Source organism: Mauremys mutica, chromosome 12, assembly GCF_020497125.1.
Source record: "Mauremys mutica isolate MM-2020 ecotype Southern chromosome 12, ASM2049712v1, whole genome shotgun sequence".
NCBI classification, from domain to species: domain Eukaryota; kingdom Metazoa; phylum Chordata; order Testudines; family Geoemydidae; genus Mauremys; species Mauremys mutica.
In genome coordinates, this window is record NC_059083.1 from 75,625,620 (window position 1) to 75,648,758 (window position 23,139).

The 23,139-nt window shown below is 38.6% G+C and overlaps 1 protein-coding gene across 3 annotated transcripts in view; it reads left to right on the forward strand.

Moving 5' to 3' along the window:
- The window catches only part of HELZ (helicase with zinc finger), a 137,263-nt gene that overhangs the window by 108,407 nt on the left and 5,717 nt on the right, over positions 1–23,139 (forward strand). For all 3 annotated transcript variants that reach the window (XM_044982944.1, XM_044982945.1, XM_044982946.1), the window contains 8 exons: positions 1,549–1,600; positions 2,599–2,801; positions 7,430–7,637; positions 11,217–11,293; positions 12,473–13,040; positions 13,472–13,709; positions 14,193–14,706; positions 22,253–22,505. In XM_044982944.1, the coding sequence (XP_044838879.1) occupies positions 1,549–1,600; positions 2,599–2,801; positions 7,430–7,637; positions 11,217–11,293; positions 12,473–13,040; positions 13,472–13,709; positions 14,193–14,706; positions 22,253–22,505 (2,113 nt within the window). The remainder of the gene's footprint in view (positions 1–1,548; positions 1,601–2,598; positions 2,802–7,429; positions 7,638–11,216; positions 11,294–12,472; positions 13,041–13,471; positions 13,710–14,192; positions 14,707–22,252; positions 22,506–23,139) is intronic.

A 23,139-nucleotide genomic window follows, 5' to 3' on the forward strand; every position in this document is an offset into this window, starting at 1 on the left:
ATTACAAAATGCGATATATACTGTTGAGCGGTAGAAGAAAGGGATTATGTTAGCAGTACTCTCTGCCGTCTCTTTGGCTACGTCTACACTATGAAGTAGGGGTGTGATTCCCCTGCTTGTGTACACGTACTTGCGCTAGCTTGATGCAGACTAGCAGGAGTGTAAATAGCAGTGTAGCTGTGGTAGCATGGGTAGCAGCAGCAGAGGCTGAATACAAACCTGCAAGGGAGTAGGTACTCAGTACTGCTAAGCCATGCCTCCAGTGCCACTATCCTGCTATTTATACTCAGACCCCTACCTTGTAGTCTGGAGGTTACCTTTGATGAACAATGCTTAAATTGCTTGCGTTGGATTTTCCAGTCAGTTTCTAAAATGGTTGCCTGAGTACATTATTTCCATTTAGCAGCCTTTTACATACTTACAGCTTTTACAGGTCTTTTGCTCATTCTTTACTTTATTTTCAGTCTTCCTATGTAAGCAGCTGCCTTCTTGTTTTTAAAAGTCCTCTTGTCATACAAATTATACAAATAAGGATTAGCTCCTTAGCGCTTATTATACATGTCTTTTGAATACATAATCAAAAGTTCCCTTCAGCAAAATGTAAATGTAATGTATAGAAACAGAGTCAAACTAGCTGAAAATCAAGTATCAGACCTTAAAATCTATGTAAATAATTTTTGTCTGAAGGTAGCTGTTACTGTTTAGAGCTTAGGTCCCAGGGCCTTTGGCGTGCTCTAAAGCTCTAGACATTTTTGGAAACCCGTTCGTGAGTGTCAGGTGTGCACACGTTGATGAAGGGGAGCTGTTAATAATAAATTAAGTTGGTAACAGCTGTTTGCTTTCTCCCTGCACATCTGTGATGATGGAAAAGTTTGTTCTTTTATCCATTCTTTATAGATTATCAAGGTATTCAGTCAAAGCTGGCAAACCAAAATAATAATAATTATCCTGACAAGTGTTTCTGTTCTAAAATTTTAATTTGAAGCCAAAGAAGATATCAGATCCTCAGAGAACCTGTCCCCCAACTCTGTGTATATCATAAGATCTTAAAGACCATGCAAAGGCAGAGGCACTTACACAAACTAGAGTGAAACTGGTCATTTCAAATCCATATATCAAATTGCTTGTAGTTCCCGTTTCAAGCAGTAATAATAAAGCAAATCTATATATTTTCCTTTAGAGAAAGAGAGAAATGGGAGCATTTCAGATATTGCAATATTAGGGACAGTGCAATTTTGAGTACCCCCTTTTAGTAGTCAGGTATGGCAGGGGGAATTGGAAGGATGGGCAGAGTGCACTGTGAAACAGAAGTGCGTACTAATGGTACTTTGTACTGGCCTTGGTGGAACAGTACTGAACCAGTGGAATTGGGCAAGTAAAAATACTCAAGAAAAGAGTCGCAGACTTGCTGTTTTTTCCAACCTCTTCTCTGTGATTATATTTAATTTACTTGATTATTACTGTGTTGAAATAAAGAACTGTCTTTGTGTTTGGTCTGCATTAAACGTAAAGAAAAGTAAGTCATTATGATTTTTTTTTTCGTTAAAGGGCAAGGGTCATCATCATAATCAGAATGACCATTTTCAAACTGATGGAATTGGTAAGTGTCTACTGTTTCTCTGGAGAAACTGGGACTGATTCTCCCATGCTTCTACTAGTTTGACTTCAGTGAAGTTAATGTTGATTTATACAGGTAAGGGAGGATCAGGCCCATTATTTCTATGAAAGTCATTTATTCCTTATGTGAATTCAGCAGATATCTCAGCATACTTTAAGTAGACATTAGGTAACTCCTGGGTTCTCGTTATATGCTCTTTGCATGCTGACTTTAGAACCTAGATACAGCCTTGTTGCAACATAGTTGTTGCTATCATTGTTCTGCCACAGTTTCCCTGACCTGTGGAAGAGGATTTGTGTCTGAAACCCATGCTATACACCACCTTGGAATGGATACAATAACCTGGTGTGTGAGCCCATCTACACTAGCAAAATGGCTGTGTAAGGGAATCATGGTATAAAATGATAGTCCTCTAACTGTTTTATAACATAGTTTGGACTTACTTGGATATATGAATCCACACAGAGTTATAACTTACTGAATCATGATATTCTAGCTAGGTAGTCTACAGTGACTTCAGACCTATATGTATTTGTTTTTAATTTAAAAAGCATTTCTAGTCCCTATTAAAAGAGTGAAGAAGCAAACCAGGGTTGTCTTATTGTTGTGTGTGCAATTTGTACCGTTCATTTGGCCACCTTAACGGTCATGCCAAATTTTAAGTAAAAATGTATAGCTGGTGCTCACTGGGGAGCTTCTCCTTTAAATAACTCCCCCTGCTTCTTCCTCTCCCCGCCCTCTTCCTCTGCTTTCTCCTAGTCCCAGAAGTTCACTATAACGTAGCTTGTGTATTGGATCTGGGGAAACTTATGGAAAGAATATTGATTTTAGATTAATGCTCTCTCTGTCTGCATCAGATTTTTCTGTATAAAGGTGAATTTGTAAAGAAGGGTCCTTTTTTGGAAGGGAAAAAAAATAAGTCACTGAAGTACTTCATGTTCTTTTCCTCTCTTTGTGTTTCTTTTTTGTTTATTTTTCAGTTCAGCCCAATCCTTCTGTCCTAATTGGAAATCCTATCAGAGCGTATACTCCTCCTCCTCCTCCTCCTCCTCCTCTTGGACCTCATCCCAACCTGGGGAAATCTCCAAGCCCTGTTCAAAGGATAGATCCTCACACTGGGACAAGTATTCTTTACGTACCTGCTGTCTATGGAGGAAATATGGTCATGTCTGTGCCTTTGCCTGTAAGCATTTATTTCCCTATTTTCTTCTTTTATTATATAGATAAAAATGAATACAAGACTAGGTAGTGAAAAGTGTGCCAGCCTCTTTCATGCTTACTTGGGTTTTCCTGGCTAGGAATATGGTGATGACCACCAAGCTGCAAGGGCATAATGATGTTGCTCCTACAAAGAATACCACACAGCCTAAAAGGGTTTTCATGTTTAAGCCATATGAGGTTTACCCATATTGAAGTCGAATGAAGATGGTCATGATTAATTACTGGCCTTCTTATGAGAATGCAGGAACAGTTGAGATATAATGGTCAATTATTGAAAGCTTTCTGAATAATATTGTTTCACAAGCATTAGTTGAATTTGCGGAGGAATAGAAATGACAATGTGGTTTCTGTGTAGAAGTGTGAAGAGAGAACTGTTGTAAAGTTTCAAACGTCTTCATCTTTTATAAAGCATAGTAGTAGTAGTCCATAATAGCCCTGGGGTTTTCAGAACAGATCATATTATCATGGTAGCCTTTGATCTCAGATTTGCAAGGTATGAGGTTAGTTAATTGAACCATTGACCTACCCAGCCTTCTCCTTAGATAAAAACAAAAGTACTTGTATATACAACCTCCACACAAACTCCTCACATTCATTAATTAAGATAATAATTTACAGGTTTGTTTTATTACTGTTTCAGTGACTTGGATTTTAAAACAAGTTACAATATTATCCATCTTTTGTATTAATTTAGCCCGTCAGAATCCAGACCTGGCAGGCCATGGATCATACTTTTATTACCATAAATATACAAGGAAAAATATAACATGTAAACAACACAATTTGTATAATACTATACCCAAATTAGAATAGTTTGCTTGCGTGTCTTCTAGCATGCTAAGAAAATGTGGCTTGCTGAGTAGTTGGGGCTTCAAAGTTGCTTCTCTTCATTTTGTGTAAGGGCCTGTCTGCACTTGAAACACTACAAACATTGCTTAGTGCTTCAGTGTAAACGCTGTTGGCATAGATAATCCACCTCCCCGAGTGGTAGTAGCTATATCCATGGAAGAATTCTTCCATCAACCTAACATTGTCTAAACGGGGACTTAGGTAGGCTTAAATAAATTGTTCACACCCCTGAGTGACATAGTTAAAGAGAACCTAATTTTCTAGTATCAGAGGGGTAGCCGTGTTAGTCTGGTTCTGTAGAAGCAGCAAAGAATCCTGTGGCACCTTATAGACTAACAGACGTTTTGCAGCATGAGCTTTCGTGGGTGAATACCCACTTCTTCGGATGCAAGTGAATGCATCCGAAGAAGTGGGTATTCACCCACGAAAGCTCATGCTGCAAAACGTCTGTTAGTCTATAAGGTGCCACAGGATTCTTTGCTAATTTTCTAGTGTAGACCAGGCCTAAGGGGCATTTTCCGATTTGCCTTTCCCTGTTGTAATTCAGGAGACACTGCAGTCAGTGGAATTACACCACAGTAAAAGTGGTATAAGATTAGGTTCAGACCCTAAATACTCACCACAGACATTCTCATTGCTCTATTCAATGTCATTTTTGTGATATGTGATAGCAATATTTGCTTTAAAGCTTGTGACTTGAATAGATAGGACTATAATCCCATGTCTCTGAATGTTGAACAGCTGAGTACTTGAACAGGACCTCTTACAGTGGCTAATTTGACTGAAAATCCAAGAGTTTATGCTTCTAGTTTATGCTTTCATATACTCTGCATGTAAGTCTGATTTTTCAAATCCACTTCTGTGACACTTCACAGGTACATATCAGAGTCCCCTGAAGGAATAAGCATAATGGAAGATGTATCTTTCTCTCTGGAACATCACAAGAAGTGCATCTAATTCCCTCAGAGCTGTTGCTTTATGACTAGCACACCTTTTGAAGTTGTCATACAGCTGAACCAAAACACACTTGACAATAGAAGATGATTCTAGCTCGCCTCAGCTTTGGGCACTAAAATATTACCAGCATATGAAAATTGAATTACAAGCAGTTAACTGTCCAGCTGATCAATTAGAACTATTAATTTTCCTTTGTGGATCACTGTGCTGCTGAAATTACATGCCTGGTTCTGTTGTTGATCACATTGGCATTGCTATATCAATAGATTCCCCCTACTTTTTTTTAATGGGAGACAGTATTCCCGCCGTTCCTCTCTCCATTAGATGTAGCAACTATAATTCTGAGTGACTTTACCCACAATGTTACCAAATAATGATCTTCCTTGAGATGTCAAAGAAGAAGCTATAACTTGAGCATACGATGAGAATCCCTGATGCTTGCAGTTTCAATTAGGTTGCAGGAATTACTTTCAGAACTGTACATTGATGTAGCACTAAAGAGTGTTCTAGACACTTCACTGTACAAATAAAAAGCATGTTCCCTCACCTGGAGACCTTACAATCTAAGATTAAGAGCAGAAAAAAGTAGGTAGGGAATTGCAGAAGAGAGAACAGTGGTTACAGAAATAATGATGTGTGGTAACATAGTTGTGCACATCTCCTGAAAGTTTCTTTGGGGATAGCATGTATGCATGCACTTGTGTACATATAATTTCTTATACATTTGTAAATATTCACACACTGTTAACTTTTTTAGTAGTTGTGTGAGTTCTTTATGAAAATCCAATTCCTGGCTACTATTTTGAGGCTTGCTATAAACCCGTGCTTTCAATTGTGGGTGCCCAGACCATCTGGCAACTATAGATTACACAATCTTCTCCTTTTTTAAGTAGTAAGACCACTGATTTCCATTCATTAGGTCAAATAAGTTTCTTTTTACTAGGTTACCAGAAGTCTGCATATGATGGTTAGATTTAAATGGAATGAGAAGGCCAGCAGCTGTATCTTTGTAATGCTTACTCACTTTTTATTAATATCAAAACAAGATAATTTAAATATTTTTTTCTGTTTTACAGTTTAAGACCTAATATATTCCTATGTACCTCCAATCAAAAGAAAAAATATGAAAATATCAGTATGTTTCAGCATATTCCACCCCCGCCCTGGGGATGGATTTTTAAATAATTAGGTCTGAAGGTCCACATACTAGTAAGACGTCTGCTTTCAAAAAGAAGTATATTGGAGATAATTTGAAATTGCACAGACACAATTGCAGGAAGCACATAGCCCAAAGCTGAAGTTCAGGAGTGCAGATTTCAAAGGCAAATATTTGCAAAAATCAAATGAATTACTTGGAAGATGCTGTGTTTAAAGCAAATAATGAAGGGATTAATTTATTAAAAATATAATAAAATGACTGTGGCCATGTAAGACAAAAAGTTATTTTTGTATCGTTTAGGGCAGCTTTCATATCCAGAGTAAAAAATGAGTGAGGTTGTCTGCTGCCATCAGTTAAGGATGGTTTGTCACACTGAACATTGATGATATTCATTTCATTCTCTTTTTATTCATGGGCTCTCCTTTTTTAATAAACTTCCCCACAAGGCAAGATTGAACTAATTTGATCCAGGGATGTCTTCCTTTTCAGATTTTAGGGAACGAAATGCACAGTATTTTAAAGACCCTGGATTTCACGCTTTCAGGAAGTGAATTTTATTTCAAACAGATGGGCAACTCATGGGAGGAACACAAAGGGGGGCATGTGACCTCTCCACAAGACCCCCCACGTGACTCATCCTCGTCCCGCTCCCCAACCCAGGCCCCCATGGTCTTTCTGGGAGGAGGGGGGGCTCTGTTCTCCTGCTGCGCTGGATACCGATTTCAGGTGAAAAAAGGGCGTGCCCCTCTGGCACGGCTGTACTGGTGCCACCTCCAGCCCTGTCCTCCAGCTGTACAGACCCTAGGAGAAGCAGCTGTGTGGAAGGGCTGGGAGTGGACTGGGGGCAGTACAACCGTGTCGGAGGAGCTGACAACATGGAGCCACCCGGCAGCCCCACGTTCTGCTCCTTTCACTGCTGTGGTTCCCTTCTGAATGTGCCCCCCAGGCATCTAGGGAGTGGCGTGTGACCCTTCTTTGTCCCTTCTTGATCCCCCCAGGTGTCACCTTTTAAAATATGTCCCATAACATAGATTTTTAGGTCCTTCAGCGTGTAACGTGTGGGTGGACTGCTTGCTGTGCCCACCAGAGCCCCACTGACTTTACTGGGGCATTTCGTGGACAGAGTGACCTTCCTGGTCATGGTATCTAGTTCATAGGCTACTCTGTCCATCTTTCACTAATATATTATCTAACCTGTTCTTGAATATCTGCAGTAACGGTGCATTGACCCACCTCCTTTATTTAATCAGTTTAGTCTGCTTTTATTGCAGTTAGGAGAAGGGAAGGTCCCTGCCTTCTTGTTTCAGTGGCTTTCAAGTCTTATCTCCTGTCAGATGCACTTCCATGATGGCCCTCTTCCCCAGTGTAGCCCTCACTGTTGGTTTATCTCACTCTTGTTCAAAAATCTTCTTCTCTGTGACCCTTGCTACTATGCCTGAACTTTTTGGTCTTTGCCTGAACTTGTTGCTCTTTTTTCCTGTCACTCACACATGCTTTATCACCTCATCATCACCACTACTATGGAGAAGTGCTTCCTGATGATGCCATAGTAATTGTAACTGACACTGTGCCTTTCCTTAAATGTACATTCATTTATTACATCTATTTTTTTCTTAATTATATAGGTGCCGTGGACAGGGTATCAGGGTAGGTTTGCAGTTGACCCTCGAATCATTACGCACCAAGCAGCTATGGCATATAATATGAACCTGTTACAGGCACATGGGCGCGGGTCTCCTATACCTTATGGCCTGGGACATCATTCACCAGTTAGTATAGGGCAGCAGCAACTTCAACATCAAGAAAAGGAGCAACATGAACAAAACCGAAATGGTGAGTTGTAGGCTTCTTCAAATCCCTCGGCGGGTGACTTCTTGTTTGGTGACCATATCTGCAGTTCAGACAGAATATTGTGAGAAAACCTATCATTTTAAAAGTAAATTTGAATGTTCCTGACAGATGCTGAATTTGACAGCAATGGAAACTTGTTCCTCTGTTACACACAGGGCTGGCGATCACAGGGCAGGGTTCTCCATGCCATCCCCAACTTGTGAACACCAATCCTGTTCTTTAGGGAGCTGATGGTAGTTCATTTCCCATGGCCCATACAGAACCTGTTCTCTTTCCTGAGTCTCCCCACGGAGTTGGTGTGTTTTGGGATGTGGATGTGAGGAAATAGACACAAAGTTAGAATATTTTGTAAAACATTAGCAACTATATTAAGCAGAAGTGATTATTTGTGATGTTGCCTAGCCAGGAAAATAGCTGGTGTTTGGAAATTCCATCTTTATTGTAGGCTTTATTATGCTATGAATTGTGTGTCTTTAAAGGGAGGCTGTGCAAGGCTGTAGACCAGACTGTAGACTGGTGGTAGTGGAGGATTCATTTCCTTGAGTATGATTTTAGCATTGGACATAACCTTACTGGAGTATCCTGAAAACCCAGGAACCCGGGTTATTGAAATGTCATTTATGATTTTTTTTTCTAATATAGATGAAAAACCATTTATATTCTAATATATAGGAAAATCATTGCCAATCATTGCATGATTTAGGGCTTAGAATAAAATAGTCTCCATGCTGGGAATTGAAGAGTGAATCTAGAATAAAGTCAGATGTCATTGTGGTCCCATTTGAGATTTGGCTACCACTTAAATTTCTCCTTAAACTGTGGTTATGACCAGAAAAATGACTATGTAAAAATGCCACCTTCATATGCAAGAGATCTTCTCCTGATGGATATTCTGAATCATATTTGCTTGCTATAGTGACAAGCAATAGTTTACTCCATTTATCCCTCTACAGCAATGGGAGGGTGAGCCGGAGTGTTTTGTCACTCATATCACCAACAGAATTTCAAAGTAAATTTGTATTGTGGAATCTTTACTAAGGCAGAGAGAAGGCAGCTTGACTTCAGAACTTGGGTACAGTTGCAGGATAGGCAGTTAGGGGGAAAATATTTGTAATCTACAGCGGGATGAATCTTCCTCTCCTTACTCACGTGAGTAGGTCCATTGCCTTCTCTGAGACTGCACAAACAAATAAGAGAAGGAAGATTTGGCCCACACTGCGAAAATCTGATGAGGCGTCACTGAGAGACAATAAAAAGGGACCCCTATGATTCTATTTGCTTAAAATCCAGTTTCAGAGCAGAATTGCGCCTTAATGCTGAAGGCTTGTATCATAATTGAAAGACGCTCTGAATCCATTTGTGCTGTTAGGATGGATTTTTTCATTCAAACTATGTATTGCAAAATCCTTCCTCATTAAATATTTGAAAACTTGGAGGCTGAGGTAGAAATCTGAGACACTTTCTGTAGTAGCAGTATACTAAACATGTAAGCTGTCACAATAGCACACCAGAAGACATTATTATTCATTTTCAAAGAATTGCACTGATAATTGGACTCTAAATAGTTCACTGAAATAATCACATGAAGGGGGTCTCACTGAAGCTCATTAAAACAGGGATAATACAGAGAGAAATCCAACATGCCATCCTTGGTGTTATTCTCCCACAGTATTCTAGGTTTCAGAGAAGAGGAAAATCCTGAGCAACTGATTTTGGCCATGGCAGTTCAATAACTTGAACTTCAGTAAGCTATCTAGTGGAAATGGTTCTCAGAGGACAAATTCATCTTGTGAAATGCACTTGAATAAACGGAAGAACAATGTACCACAGAAAAAAGAATTATGTCATTAGTACTCTACTGGAGATTGAAGAGAAGCTATAATAGCAAAACTCAAACATCAGCAATTCAGTGAAGTGAACATTGTTGGGAGAAAGAACCAGGAGTACTTGTGACACCTTAGAGACTAACACATTTATTTCAGCATAAGCTTTCTTCGGAAGTGAGCTGTAGCCCACGAAAGCTTATGCTGACATAAATTTGTTAGTCTCTAAGGTGCCACAAGTACTCCTGTTCTTTTTGCAGATACAGACTAACACGGCTGCTACTCTGAAACCTGTCATTGTTGGGAGAGTTGAAATGACTGTTTCAGGAACACAAATGTTATTACATGGAAATGCCTATGACATATTTTCTGTTCCATCTTTTAAGTGTTCTTTTCTCATGAGATCCTAAAAGCTTTTCTTGATTTGCCCTTATAAATGCTGTTTTAAAGCAATATCTTTTAAGACTGAATATACACTTTACATATCTCCTCACTTCTGTGTAAAGTGTAAGTGCCATACATCAAAAATATGCTTTAGATTGATTTAGTCTGCCTTTATGCAACGGGTACTTTATAAAAATTAGAAGGGGAAGCAGTTTTATTAAAAAAAAAAAATACTTCCAGAGATGCATTAATTCTTTTATCAGAGGGGTAGCCGTGTTAGTCTGGATCTGTAGAAAGCAACAAAGAGTCCTGTGGCACCTTATAGACTAACAAATGTATTAGAGAATAAGCTTTTGTGGGTGAATACCCACTTTGTCAGATGCATGACAGCCACAAAAGCTTATGCTCCAATACATTTGTTATACTATAAGGTGCCACAGGACTCTTTGTTGACTAATTCTTTTGATTGTTGAGATTTGTGGTTTCCTTACCATGTATTTTGATATGAACATTTCTGATCTGTCCACTTCAAGGAGTTACGTTTCAAAACTAGCCATCAGCTGAAAAAGGATATTGCGTTCTTGTGTGTAAACTACACGTTTAAGAAACTTTTTTGATCACCTTGTCTAGTACAATAAGTGTCTGTTATATTTCTATTTTTCCAAATACATAAGCTATATTTGGGAAATATACTTGCCTAATCAGATGCAAGATTTCTAATATTATTGCACCTCCTCATGTGTTGCAAAGTTTAGGATCAGTAGGCCAATTTAAGGGTATTATGACAGCCTTCACTGAAAAATTGATGTTTATCTTAACTGAACCTAAAAAGGCTAAGTTTAACTTGGGGTTCAGATTTTTTAGCAATAGGGTTCTGATATCTTTAGCATCACTTCCCTGCCATCTCACAGAACTCCAGTGGTGGATGATTTTTAGGGATGGCCTTTGCTTTGGTTAAAAAGAATAATTTTCCACAGAATCATTCAGTGTTCTCTTTTTTCTTAAAGTTAGCGGCTTAAAAGTTAAAACTAGAGAGGAGCTAAGTAAGGTTTTTTTGCCTTAGAAACAATATAGTCAGTGTGTGTTTGCATCAAAGGTCACTGAGCTACCAAAGTTCAGGGAGGGGAGTGGTTAGGATAAAAGTTCGTGTGTTCGGCCCATTTCTATTTCTCTTGCACAAACAAGTGATTACTTTCTCCTGCAATAACTCCAGTAGCCCAGCTGTTGAACTGGAAGAGGTACTTTGTAATGATTCAAATACAAAAGTTAAGGAAGATAAACAAACATGTTGAAAATATTGCTTCATTCTTTACATACCTAGAAACTAATGCATAAATATCATAAATATTTTTAGGTAAAACCGAAAACAATGCTGGACCTGAAATTAATAAAATTCGGACACCTGAGAAAAAACCTGTGGAATCCAAACAGGTCTGTTTTGAGTTATTTTTTCCCCATAATTTTCCTTCTCTTTTGGATTCTACTCTAAGGATTCTATCATTTCTTCCCCTCCTGCTCCCCTGTCAGTCACCACATTTCTATCCCGGGGCAACGAATGGGATTTCCTTCAGAACCCATCAGTGTTGATCGGCGCTGGTTGTTGTTGAGTGATGATAGGTCTCTCTTCTCGTCACCCAAGAACAAGAGAAAATTTAAAAGATTTGAATCTGATTTTTTAAAAATGCTTTCTCATGCTACTTGTCCTTGCTCATGATTTTAATCCCATTGTTTACTATTTGGATTTCACTGACTACTAGCATAAATAATTTTTTTAAATTTATTGATTTGTAAATTTTAAGTCTACACATAGGAATAGCACTGAGTGTAATTGATTTTTAAATGTTTAGAAATTAATGTACCTTTTGATATAAAACTCCTATAAATGTAAATAATTCTGTTAGGAGTGAAGACTCAGAAATCTTCAGTAATTTTCTGGGAGAGCAAGTGGATAGTGTAATGTAGACGACAATTTCAGTTTTAGAAATAAAGGTGTGAGTCATATAATGGAGTGTTCTGAAGTGAAATGTCGAAAACTGGCAAATAATGACTTTTTCCATTAAATATTTGGTGTCTGTGTCCTAGAAATAAAAGCAAAAGGCTCAAAATTTGACAGTTGTCTATAATTAGCTAAATTAGATATGATCATAAGGAAGCAGCTGGTAATTCATTTCTGCAATAACAGCAGCTACAGAAAGAAATTTGATGATGGAAATGTCTGAGTGCAGTGTTTAAATATAGAAGAATAAGAAGAAAATATGGAGTGCACTTCTTAGTTTGCACCGAGTGAAATAGCTATGAAGGAATTAGTTTTCTCTCTCTAATGGGGAGAAATTTCAGATTAATAAAATGTCACAAACAGTGTAAAGGAGTTTAAATAAGATGAAACCAGTCAGAACCGTTGGCAGAATATACCTTCAGTTTGATAAATAAAGAGAAGAATATGTCTAAGCTGTTCAGTACCTTCTTTCTCTTCCTTATTCTTCCCACATTCCTGAGGTTTTGTATGCTTGAGTCAGTGTTAGATTAATTTGTTTAGTGTAGTACAGTCATAGCTTACAGGGATTTTGTTTTCTTAAGTAACTTTGAAATGCTTTCTATACTTTGTTCTAGGTTGACATAGAAGGAAATTCCCAAAATAGAAGCCCAGAGTCACGTTCCGGCGTTGGTTATCCTAATTCTAAATTTCATCGCAAAGATAATCTCAACCCTAGGCAGCTGAATCTACATCTCACCCCTCCCCATACACAATATGCAGTCCCCAGTCGCCACTACCAGCACCTGTCCCAGATCCCCAGGCAGCCATACCCTGTGCAACAGCAGCAAAATCTTTTAAGTCAGCAACAAAATCATTTGCCTGAACAGCAAAACCAAATACCACCCCAGCAGAGCCAGGTAGTCCAGCAGCATAATCATGTAAATCAGCAGCCTCCACAACCTTCACAACTTTCCCCTGCTTACCAGATGGGCCCCAACCAGTCTTTTTTTAATAACCCAATTCCCCACCGACCACATTCACCTGCAGTAGATGCTGTGATTTCAGAACATCATCCCCCACCCATGTTGCAAGAAGTCAGTAACCCTCTGAGACCTATTGCACAGCACAATCCAATGCTGCCATCTCACTTGAACAACTTCATTGAAGAAAATCCTGCAGGAATGCCCATAGGGGAGACATTAGGTAGGTACCACTGCTCTTCTCCACTGATGGGAGTGCAAATGTAGCTACCCTACAGTGAAAATGAAGAAAGTATTTACTTGTCAGGGATATGGCTGCATGACTTCAAAATTATGAATTGGTCATTGTTGGGCTAGTTTCAGTAAGTAAGAAATGTGATCAGGAATAATTTGCTCCTTAGGGTATATTTTAATATGTAGTATTTCATTATGAGTTTCATATATACATTATGGAGTGGTTGGTATACAGTAGGCACTTTATTAATAAACACATTCTTGGTGCTGGTAAATTTGGAGATTCCATTGTGTACCTTCTTATCACTACTATTTTTTACATTTAATATACATTTAATATAGAATCCTCCTTTCTGGCACCAAATGCTTTGAAAAAGGGAGGTTGGGTAAATTTTTATATTTTTTGTAAATGTTTTACAGATCGTATGCATGGAAATGTAGCTTTGGAAACATTAAGGCAGCAGCAGCAAGCAAGGTTACAGCAATGGAATGAGCATAATGCATATCTCAGTCAGGGCAATATTCCATATCCACACCATCACCATCCTCACCTACAACATCTTCCCCAGCAACCAATTGGACTGCACCAACAGCCAGTTAGGGCAAACTGGAAACTTGCGAGTAATACAGAAGACGAAACAGAGGCAACATATTCAAGGTATTTGTTGGTTGAATTCCCAAAGTACTACATTTAAAAACAGAACATAGCCCACCTTCACTATAATACCATGCGCAGGTGCCAGGCACTATGAGTCCTATAAAGAGCTGTTGTTATGATGTTCAGTGTCAGCAGTAGGCCTACATACATTACATTATTATTAATAGGCCCTTCTCGTTGGAATAGAAAGGCCAGAAATTTTCAAGCCTTCAGAAGGATATTGATCACTGAGTTTTGTGTGATTGTTTTGGTTGGTATGTCAGTCCAGCAAGGTCTCATGTCCTTAATTTCCAATTGCCCACAATTATAGTCTTTGAAGCTAGACTTGATGTTGTGCACATTAAAGTATAATGTTTTGAACGGTTTGTATTTGCCTCCAGTCTGGTTGTGATGTTCAGAACCTGGTACCTCAAAATGGGTGGAGCTTTAGGAAAGCACTTTTTGCGTTTCTCCATCTTAATAACATTTATTTTGCTAATACAGGTTCCAGGACTTTCTCAGAGAACTATCACACCGCGATCAAAGTGAAAGCAGGGACCTAGCTGAAATGCCACCTCCCCAGTCCAGACTATTGCAATACAGACAAGTTCAGCCCAGAAGCCCACCAGCGCTCCCTTCTCCTTCATGCAACTCAAACCACAGCGGCCACTTTCCTAACTTCACGGAAAACAACAGAGACATTGAAATGTCCAACAACCCAGCATTTCAGCAGCATTTGCCCCAAATATACAATCCCCCGTTCTCACTGCCATCTGAACACATAACCCCACCTCCTTTGAAGTACCTGCAACCTGATGGATCATGGACCTATGCTAACCTACAGCAGAACCACCTAATGGGGCATGGCTTTCATTATGGTATACCTCCATTGCCCCATAGATCACAACAGAACCCTTTTATACAAATACAGAGTCATCAGCATGCAGTGGGTCAGGAGCCATTTCATCCGCTCACATCTCGAGCAGTATCTGCTTCTTCGCTCCACAGCTTAGAAGAGGTATGGGGATTTTAATACATATATATATGTAGAAATATATGTCTAATAATAATGAATTGCAAACATGTTGTAGATTAAAAATTCATGTCTTGAATGCCTGTGAAAAAGGAAAGTTTAGCAGCCACTTTCCCTCCCCTCAGACATACACCGGTAGTTCAGGGGTCTGCACTCAGCCCTTTCTTTGCTGGCAGGGAGTTACAGGCTTTTGGAAATTAAGATTTGAGCCCTCATCCTGCTTAGCTCATGGCACTGGGGTTTTTTCCTTGCTCTTCAATGAGAGCAGAACAGATTCCTTATTCCATGTAGCTGAATAAAGCACTAAAAGTGAATTCTACTGTATTGTACCCCTTTTTGCAGATTCAAAGAAGTTAAATGTCTTGCCCAGAGCCACAAATAGAATCATAGTAAGGGCAGGTCTACATTTAAAATGCTGCATTGGCACAGCTGCAGCGCTCTAATGAAGATGGTCTAAGCTGACGGAAGAGAGCTTCTCCCCTTGACTTAGTTAATCTGCTTCTATGAGAGGTGGTAGCTGTGTTGGCAGGAGGAGCTCTCCCACCAACGCACTGCTCACTACCCCAGCGCTTGGGTCGGTATAACTATGTCTTTTTTGGGTGTGGATTATTCACATTTTGTAGTGTAGGCCAGGGCAGAAAGTCATGGTTTGAAGTCAGACATTTCTGACTGGCTTCCCACTCCATTAGACCACCCCTGTCTGTAGGAAATCTGCTCCTTTGTTGCCAAGATTCAACACAATTATTAATTATTTTTGTGGGGCACAAGAGCAATGGTTTTTTTCTTTCCTTTTGTTGGCTCTGCAGTAGCAATAAACTAATAAATAGCCCTTGCAGATCTGTGCTGACAACACTGGTTGCTTATGTACAAGCAAAGCAAATCACTATTTAACTAGTACAAATTAATTTTGGTCCTTTGAAAACATGGTGCTGAGGGAGGGGAAGAGATTGCTCTTTGCCAAATGCTGGGAAAAAATGTTTAAAGAACAAATCTTTCCTCTAAAGCTTGTAATCGGGCTCCTTCAGATCAAGGCCAGGGCAGAGTTCCATAAAGAAAACACAAAGTGCTGGATGTATTTTTAACTCAGATTCCTGCTACAAGGTCAAGTTTCACAGGGAGATCTGAATACTAGCAGTCATTCGAAAGCTAGTTTAGTTCACTCATTCAGCTTGATAGCTGTTTTTCTGTGCATAAAACTTAAAATAGAGTCGATGCTCTAAATCGTAAAAGAAAATATCTAGTTAGTGTTTGAGCTTTCACCAACTGAGAAACTATAAGAAACGTTTGAGCTGCTCCGCTAATCACTAGGCTATGACAGTTTATCGATTTTACTTCAAGTCCACAATGTTACAGCTGGAAAAGCTGATTGTTCTCAAATTAGAGAAGATGAGTCTCTACCGACATAGTACGTAATGCTTGGTTTTGTGTTTCTTTATATAAATATACAAACTTAAAGCCGTATGTTAATTATTTGTGATAATGAGGCATTAAACAGAGTGGATAGTACATTTCACAAAAGTGTCTATTTTTCCCCTTTACCAAGTAAAGATGACTGATGTACTTCATTTATGATATTCCCGTCACATGTGTGCTTTTGACAGTCAGCCTAGTGCGGTATGAAACAAATACTGATACTATCAAACATTTATCTTTTAACCAAAAGTACCATCTCTATTTTTTTTAAGGGAAAAAATTGATTTTAGTACTTCAGCTCTGAAGCACAAATGATCAAAATGTATTTATGCTAGCAAGATGTTATCTTTGGATCTTGAAAATACAGTATTTCATGTTGTAGCTTTTTCCCATAAGGATATCTGATTCTTCTGTGTTCATAGACTCTGAGATTAACTGCTGGCAAGGTTTGTAAAATCAAGGTTACTATTTTATCTTTGAAGGCGTTCTGTTTTCCCTTTGCCCTTTTCTTCATTTTTTTTATCTCAGCTAAAATAAGGGCATTAGAAAGGGAAAAGGCACAGTGGGGAAATGGAAAGTGTTTAAGGAAAACATTCATGTGTCAGAGGATACTGTGTGCTATCTAGAAATTATTTTCAACGGATAAAAAGGATCAGTGTGTGAATATACCAAGACTGGCTATAAAGTAAGCAAAAGAACATTTTATAAAATAAGAGGGTAAGATTATAAAGATTTCAGGGTTTGTGTTTTAAAATTTTAAGCTTTACTGCGTACTGAAATACTATATGTTTTAGGCAGAATGTGTTATGTTCTTTGTATATAACTAAGTGCAGGAGCCAGATGTGTGCATAGCATTGAATAGTTCATGCATTTTAAGATTTAAATGATGTGGTGTGATGGACAGGTAATTTTCAGTTTCCCTGCAAACTTCATTGAGTATTGTCTCCTTGGAGCAGGTATTAATGGAAAGTTATCAGAGTTATCCCATTACTCCACAGGTAGCAAATAAATGTTTATAGCTGCAACAGCTTGTACATCTGCAACACGCCAGTGTTTTTATATCTGATGACCTGTGAGAGATACTTTGTCCTTTTTTCTCATTAATTTTACCATATCTTTGATATTGCAGAGCAGTGAGATAAGTAGCAAAGAGGAATATTTCACAATTCAAAGGATGTTTTACGCTGAAATCTGTATTACCTTTAGATGTAGCCATATCCATATAGATCCTTTGTGTTTCTTCATAAATTAGTGTTACAGTACACACATTTGTTGTTGTCCACACCTGATTCCTTTTTGTATGTGCAGATCTGACACACAACTCTTTGCATCAGTTCCATTTGATAGGTGCAAAGAGGATCTATTAAATTACATTCCGTCTTACGCGGAAGTGACAGATTTGTCTCTTCTGGGACTGACCGCACTGGCCAATTGCAGCGGCCCGCGGGGCCCCCAAAGTGCAGGGCCTGGAGCGGTGGCCCTGATTTGCCCTAACCAAGGGATGGCTCTGGCACCAGGCATTTGCTTTCTTTATCAATAAAGAAGTCTGAAATGCCTTCCTATGTTGTATAATATTCTAAGCCCAACCAAGGCAAGAAAGCATTGGCTTCTGTGCAGCTGTCCAATCATTTGTTGCTATTTTTCACCTATTTCTAAGTTTACAAAATATGACACAAGGGGAAAGTGGATATAGTAGTTTTGCCAGTGGGCTCTAACTTATTCAGCAATAATAATAATTTTTTTTTAAACTGAGAGACAATCTGTAAGCCCTATGGAATTGCTTCTCTTTCCATTATCCTGTGCATTAAAAATATGCATCAGCAGGAAAATCTACATCTATACATATACTGTGCATAGTGAGATGTGCCCTGAATACTGAGAGCAGTGAAATTAGTAAAGCCAATTCTGTGCCTGTTAAATTAAACCAAAGAAATCTGCATTGCATGTTGAACTAAAGCCGTTACAAACTAAAATTGGTCTTCAATGTTTCCACAAAAATAATAAAAGTAAAATTACTTGTAAATGGATATTTAAAACTGAAGTTAGTGGGAAGGAGTATCTAATGCGCTCATTTAAGATGAACTTAAATGTTCTGTGTGTCAACTTCTTTTTTTTATGCCTCAGAAAAGGATTGGCTGCAATATACTCATCAAATTCCTGTTTTAAGGATAAAAAAAAAACTGCATCAACCTCCCTTCCTCCTTCTTTGTCTGCCAGATCTAGCTGTATAACCTCCTTTTATGGTAGATAATGTATTCTGAATTCTCTGAGATGTCAGTGGGGACAAACTCTTTTTGAATTTGCATGTTACTTTTGCAACAAATAATTCAGATTTTGAATTCAGTGGATGAATCCTGGCTCCCCTGAAGTCAATGGCAAAACTCCTATTGACTTCAGTGGGACCAGGCTTTCACCTGTTGTTTCTGAATGATGATCAGTACTATGGGCTTGCACCTGTGCTCATACTATGAATGTTAATGGGAATTTGTCCTTATTGACTTTCACCCTATTTATTTCAGACCCTTTCTCCAGTTTGTCAAGATCCTTTTGAATTCTAATCCTGTCCTCCTAAGCGCTTGCAACCCCTCCCAGCTTGGTATTGTCCACAAACTTTATAACTGTACTCTCTATGCCATTATCCAACCATTTATGAAGCTATTGAATAGATATTGATAAACACTATGAATTTTATTATATATATAATATAAAATGGAGTTTAATTGCTTAGAATCCTATGTGTAAGTGCCTCTGTTTCCTCAGGAATGTGAGACAGAGGCATTTTCTTTTCTTGAGAAATAGGCATCTTCTTACATGCACTGTTGTTCTGATATGGTTGATCACTTCCTTCCACCCACTGAATCTGGTGATTAGAAAGCAGATGCATGTGGTTCTCAACCAGGGGTATGCGTATCCCTGCGGGTATGCAGAGGACTTCCAGACGGTACATCATCTCATCTAGATATTTGCCTAATTTTACAACAGGCTACATAAAAAAAAAAATAGTGAAGTCAGTACAAACTAAAATTTCTTACAATGTCCTAAAACAAAATTATCAAAAGCAACCTTCCTGTTGGGGGAATTCAAGATATATCGCAGTCAAACTCTAATTACATGGTTAGGGATTGAAGGAAAACAACAATTCAGCTATTTTTATCTACCCAATCTGACATTTTCCCTCTTTTTCTAAAGGTATTTTTTTAGAGGTGGCTCATAATTGGAGGCTTAAGTGCTCTATATTGAAAAGGAGAAAGCTAGAGCAGAAAGATTCACAATAGCTCAAAATGTCACTGCTCAGTGTCTGACATTTTCCCCTTGGATATAATACGTGCCCTGAACTCGGGAGTGCATGTGAAAAACATTCATTCTGATGCAATTTCTCCTGCGTAGTTTGTGCCAAACAGTATTTCTAAGTTGATTGTTGTTTACTGTGGCTGCTACAAAGAGAGAGTCTGATCCTGTAAGCTGCCAAGCATCCTCACCTCTCGATCTGGTGAAGTGCTGGGTGCTCTGGACTCCCACTGACCCCTGTGCTGCTTCAGAACTGTGCAGGATCCCATAAGTCTTCAGACAGGAGGCAGACTGACCCAGGAAATCAAATACAGAGAAAATATTGATAGTGTCAATGTGGAAAGTAGGTTTTCTAGGTGCATCCCCCTTCACTTTACCATTTATCAGATTATCTCTCATTCTATTAATGTGATCAAACTACAGTACTAACATACAGAATTACATTTAGGGTTAGAACTTCAGGCATTAGCCAATTTGATTTTGGAAGGATTTTAATTGAAAGTCAATGGGAGTTAGGCACCTAACCTGCTTAGGCGCTTTTGTAAATCTCAAGATGACCTATTTGCATCTTTGGCACCTAAATACCTCTGTAAATCTGGCCCCCTAGTTCAAAACATCAAAAAAAGTATTTTTGAATTATTCTAGGACATAATCTTAATTTATGTAATATCTGATTGTAATATATTACATTTTATTTACACTTTGGAAATATGATATGGACTCAATCTTGCTGCCATTACAACCAATGGCAAACCTCCTACAGACTGTAGTAGTAGCAAGAATCTATGAATATTTTCAGTATTTTGCTAGCATTTTATTCTTTGATCTGCCAGTCATACTGTGTGTGCCCACAAGCAGATACATTGGGGGCAATATATGTTTCTTTCAGTGTGCTACAATACTACATTTTATGCAATAAAAATATGACAGAAGGAAAAACCTTTTTTTAAAAAAACAGGGTTTTTGTTTTGTTTTGTTGTTTTTTTGAAGCAAATTAATCAGAGAAAATCCTGGGTCCCAAAAGCCATAGCCACTGGAGGCTTTGGAAGAAAACTTTCCTTCAAGAGCACTCTTTTTAACAATCAAAGAATTTTGCAATAAGTTGTCTCTAATGATCAGTTATTCTGCAATATTTGCCTCAGGTCATCATCTCTCCATTTACAAAAAGCTTGTGAAAACTAAATATGTTTTAAACATATTTCAGACATAGAGCCTGGTTTTTAAAAAACAGCTACTCTTCCTTGTAAATCAGATTCAGTAGTTAGATCAAAATGGCCTCAGTCAAGACCATCTGTTTTCACACATAGTTATTTACCTGGTCTCCCTTTATATGCCAGCAAATGTCCCTTTAAATATTAGGTCCTTAATCTCTGTCAATCTGTGCATACTCTCCCCCTCCTTTTTTTTTCAGTGCAGTCTTCTTATTTGACTTTTTATATTACTGCCGGTATTTTTTTAACATTTGAACTGTGGTAGCGCGTGGAGGCCAGTTAGATAGGGCACTGTACACTCACATAGGAAATGACAGTTCTTGCCCCAAATTGCTTGCAGTCAGGTGTTCTGTTTGTATTTTAAGATTTATTTCATTTCTTATAATTTCAGCTTTATAAATAAAATTGTTAGTATTTTCATGCTTTTCTATTATATACTTACTATTGTGATAGCAGTTTTTCATTGAATCTTATTGGTCTTTTAGTACTGATTGTTTGGGGTGGAATATGGTAATATCAGGATAATTTTTAAAGCTGTTTTTTCATCTCAATGTGCAGCGTCTCTGCTCAAATGCTCTCTGCATCTCTACTCAAAATGGGGCTTTCTTACCAAGAAATGTGAAACTAGGTGCCTGCATTTCAAAACAATTTTTGGCCTTGTGCCTTTCTGAGTCTGTATTTGTCCCCTGCAGAAATCTCCACTTTCACACTATGTTTGCTCTGCCCTCATCTAGAAGTAACTTTACCTTTGCCTTATTTAGACAAGTTCGCACCAGCAGCGAAGGGTAACTAACTGTGGAACACCTGTCTTTCCCCAAATGACCATTAGAGTCCACCTTAAAGCAAAATAAGGCTCTCCCTTTTCTTTCACTAAGTTGTGACCATAATTTCTACATTGCTTCAACTTTATCTTTTGCATTAAACCTTAACAGAGGGTGTCTGCCCTGAATCGCCCAAGCATTTAGAGTGTCCTTAAATCGCAACTATTGGTACAAGGAGTTAATGCATCTCCTGTCTTTTTCATCTACCCTGTCTGCAAGATCAATGGAAGCAAGTCTTTTCTGTGTTTTCAAATACAATTCTTTGCTTAATCCCCATGATAACAAACAGTTCCCCACAGCATTTGTTCTCTGTGTGCATATCTTCATGCAAAGGCCAGCATATAAATATGACCTCATACGTGCCCCAAATCCTGGTATGCAAGTCCTTCATGTGTTATAGTAGAAATCAGAGGTCAAACCTGCCACTTATTTTCTATGCATTGTAATTGAGCATTTTCACCTGTTCATGTAAATGTCCTTCTCCCTTATTTAACCCTTTGGAGACTAAATTTGCGTGTTATAGAGAGATACTGTGCAAAAGAAAACTAACGTTAAGATTGAGATATCAAGTACTTACAAATCAAGAAATCTGTATACCCTCTTTATACATGCTTTAAGTTACTGTTGCTCTTTATCATTAACAATCTTTGTCAATTAATGCAATCATTACTAGCGGGAATTTCTTAAGATTTTTTCAGTGTTTGAAGGCACTTTCACGTTTATTAGAGAGATGTAGGGGGGGAACTGCCATAACATGTATGCCAGCGAATTAAAGAACTTTTTTTTTTTTAAATGCAGTATGAACCAAGAGGACCAGGCAGGCCGTTGTACCAAAGAAGAATTTCCTCTAGTTCAGTCCAGGCTTGTTCTGAAGATTTTAATGCTCCTCAAGACAATCTTGGTCAGCGTAAAGAGCTTCAGGACCATAATAACCAGTCTTCTTTCAACTATTCATCGCCTGAGTTGTGGGTAAACTCCACCTCATCTGCCCCGTATCAGAACATTCCATGCAACGGATCCAACCGAGCAGTACCACCCAGAGAACTGTTAGGTAAGTAATGTTTGGGTTTTTTCGAAATCCCTCCACTTGCCTTACTGGGGTGAACTGCTTGGGCCGGAGTGACAAACTCTGAATGAGGCTTAGCTGCTCTTCACAACATATATGTATTGTCTGCCGAGACTAGAAGTGAATTTAGGCAAAATATTTCTGAAGGGTTCGTTATTTTGGTTTTTAATTGTTGTGCACAACAATATTCATATTTTCATATACTGTTGTCTCAGGTAGTTAGCAGGTTGGTGTGCCGCATGTGGCTGAGAAGTGAATGCTGTGAAGCATTTCCTCCAAATAGCTCCACTGTCCTCCAGAAATCTTACTAAGTTCAAACATTCTCCTCCGCTGATTCAAGTTCAGCCAGTTTGTGCTTAAGACGACTTGGTGACAAAAGGGGTTTGGTGTGAGATATGTTGTTTCTCCTTAAAGCCGTGGTTCCTGTTACTGTCACCATCTCAGATTTTGACGGTGATCTACAGGAACTGAGTTTGAGATCTCAGTGCATTTCCTAGTGAACTCACATGCTTAAACACATCAGTGATATAGGCCATAGTAGCACACTGACAGATAGACATGGGTACATCACAGAAGAATCACACTTGAAACTGGCTTCCTTGCTGGCAGTCTTAGTGGA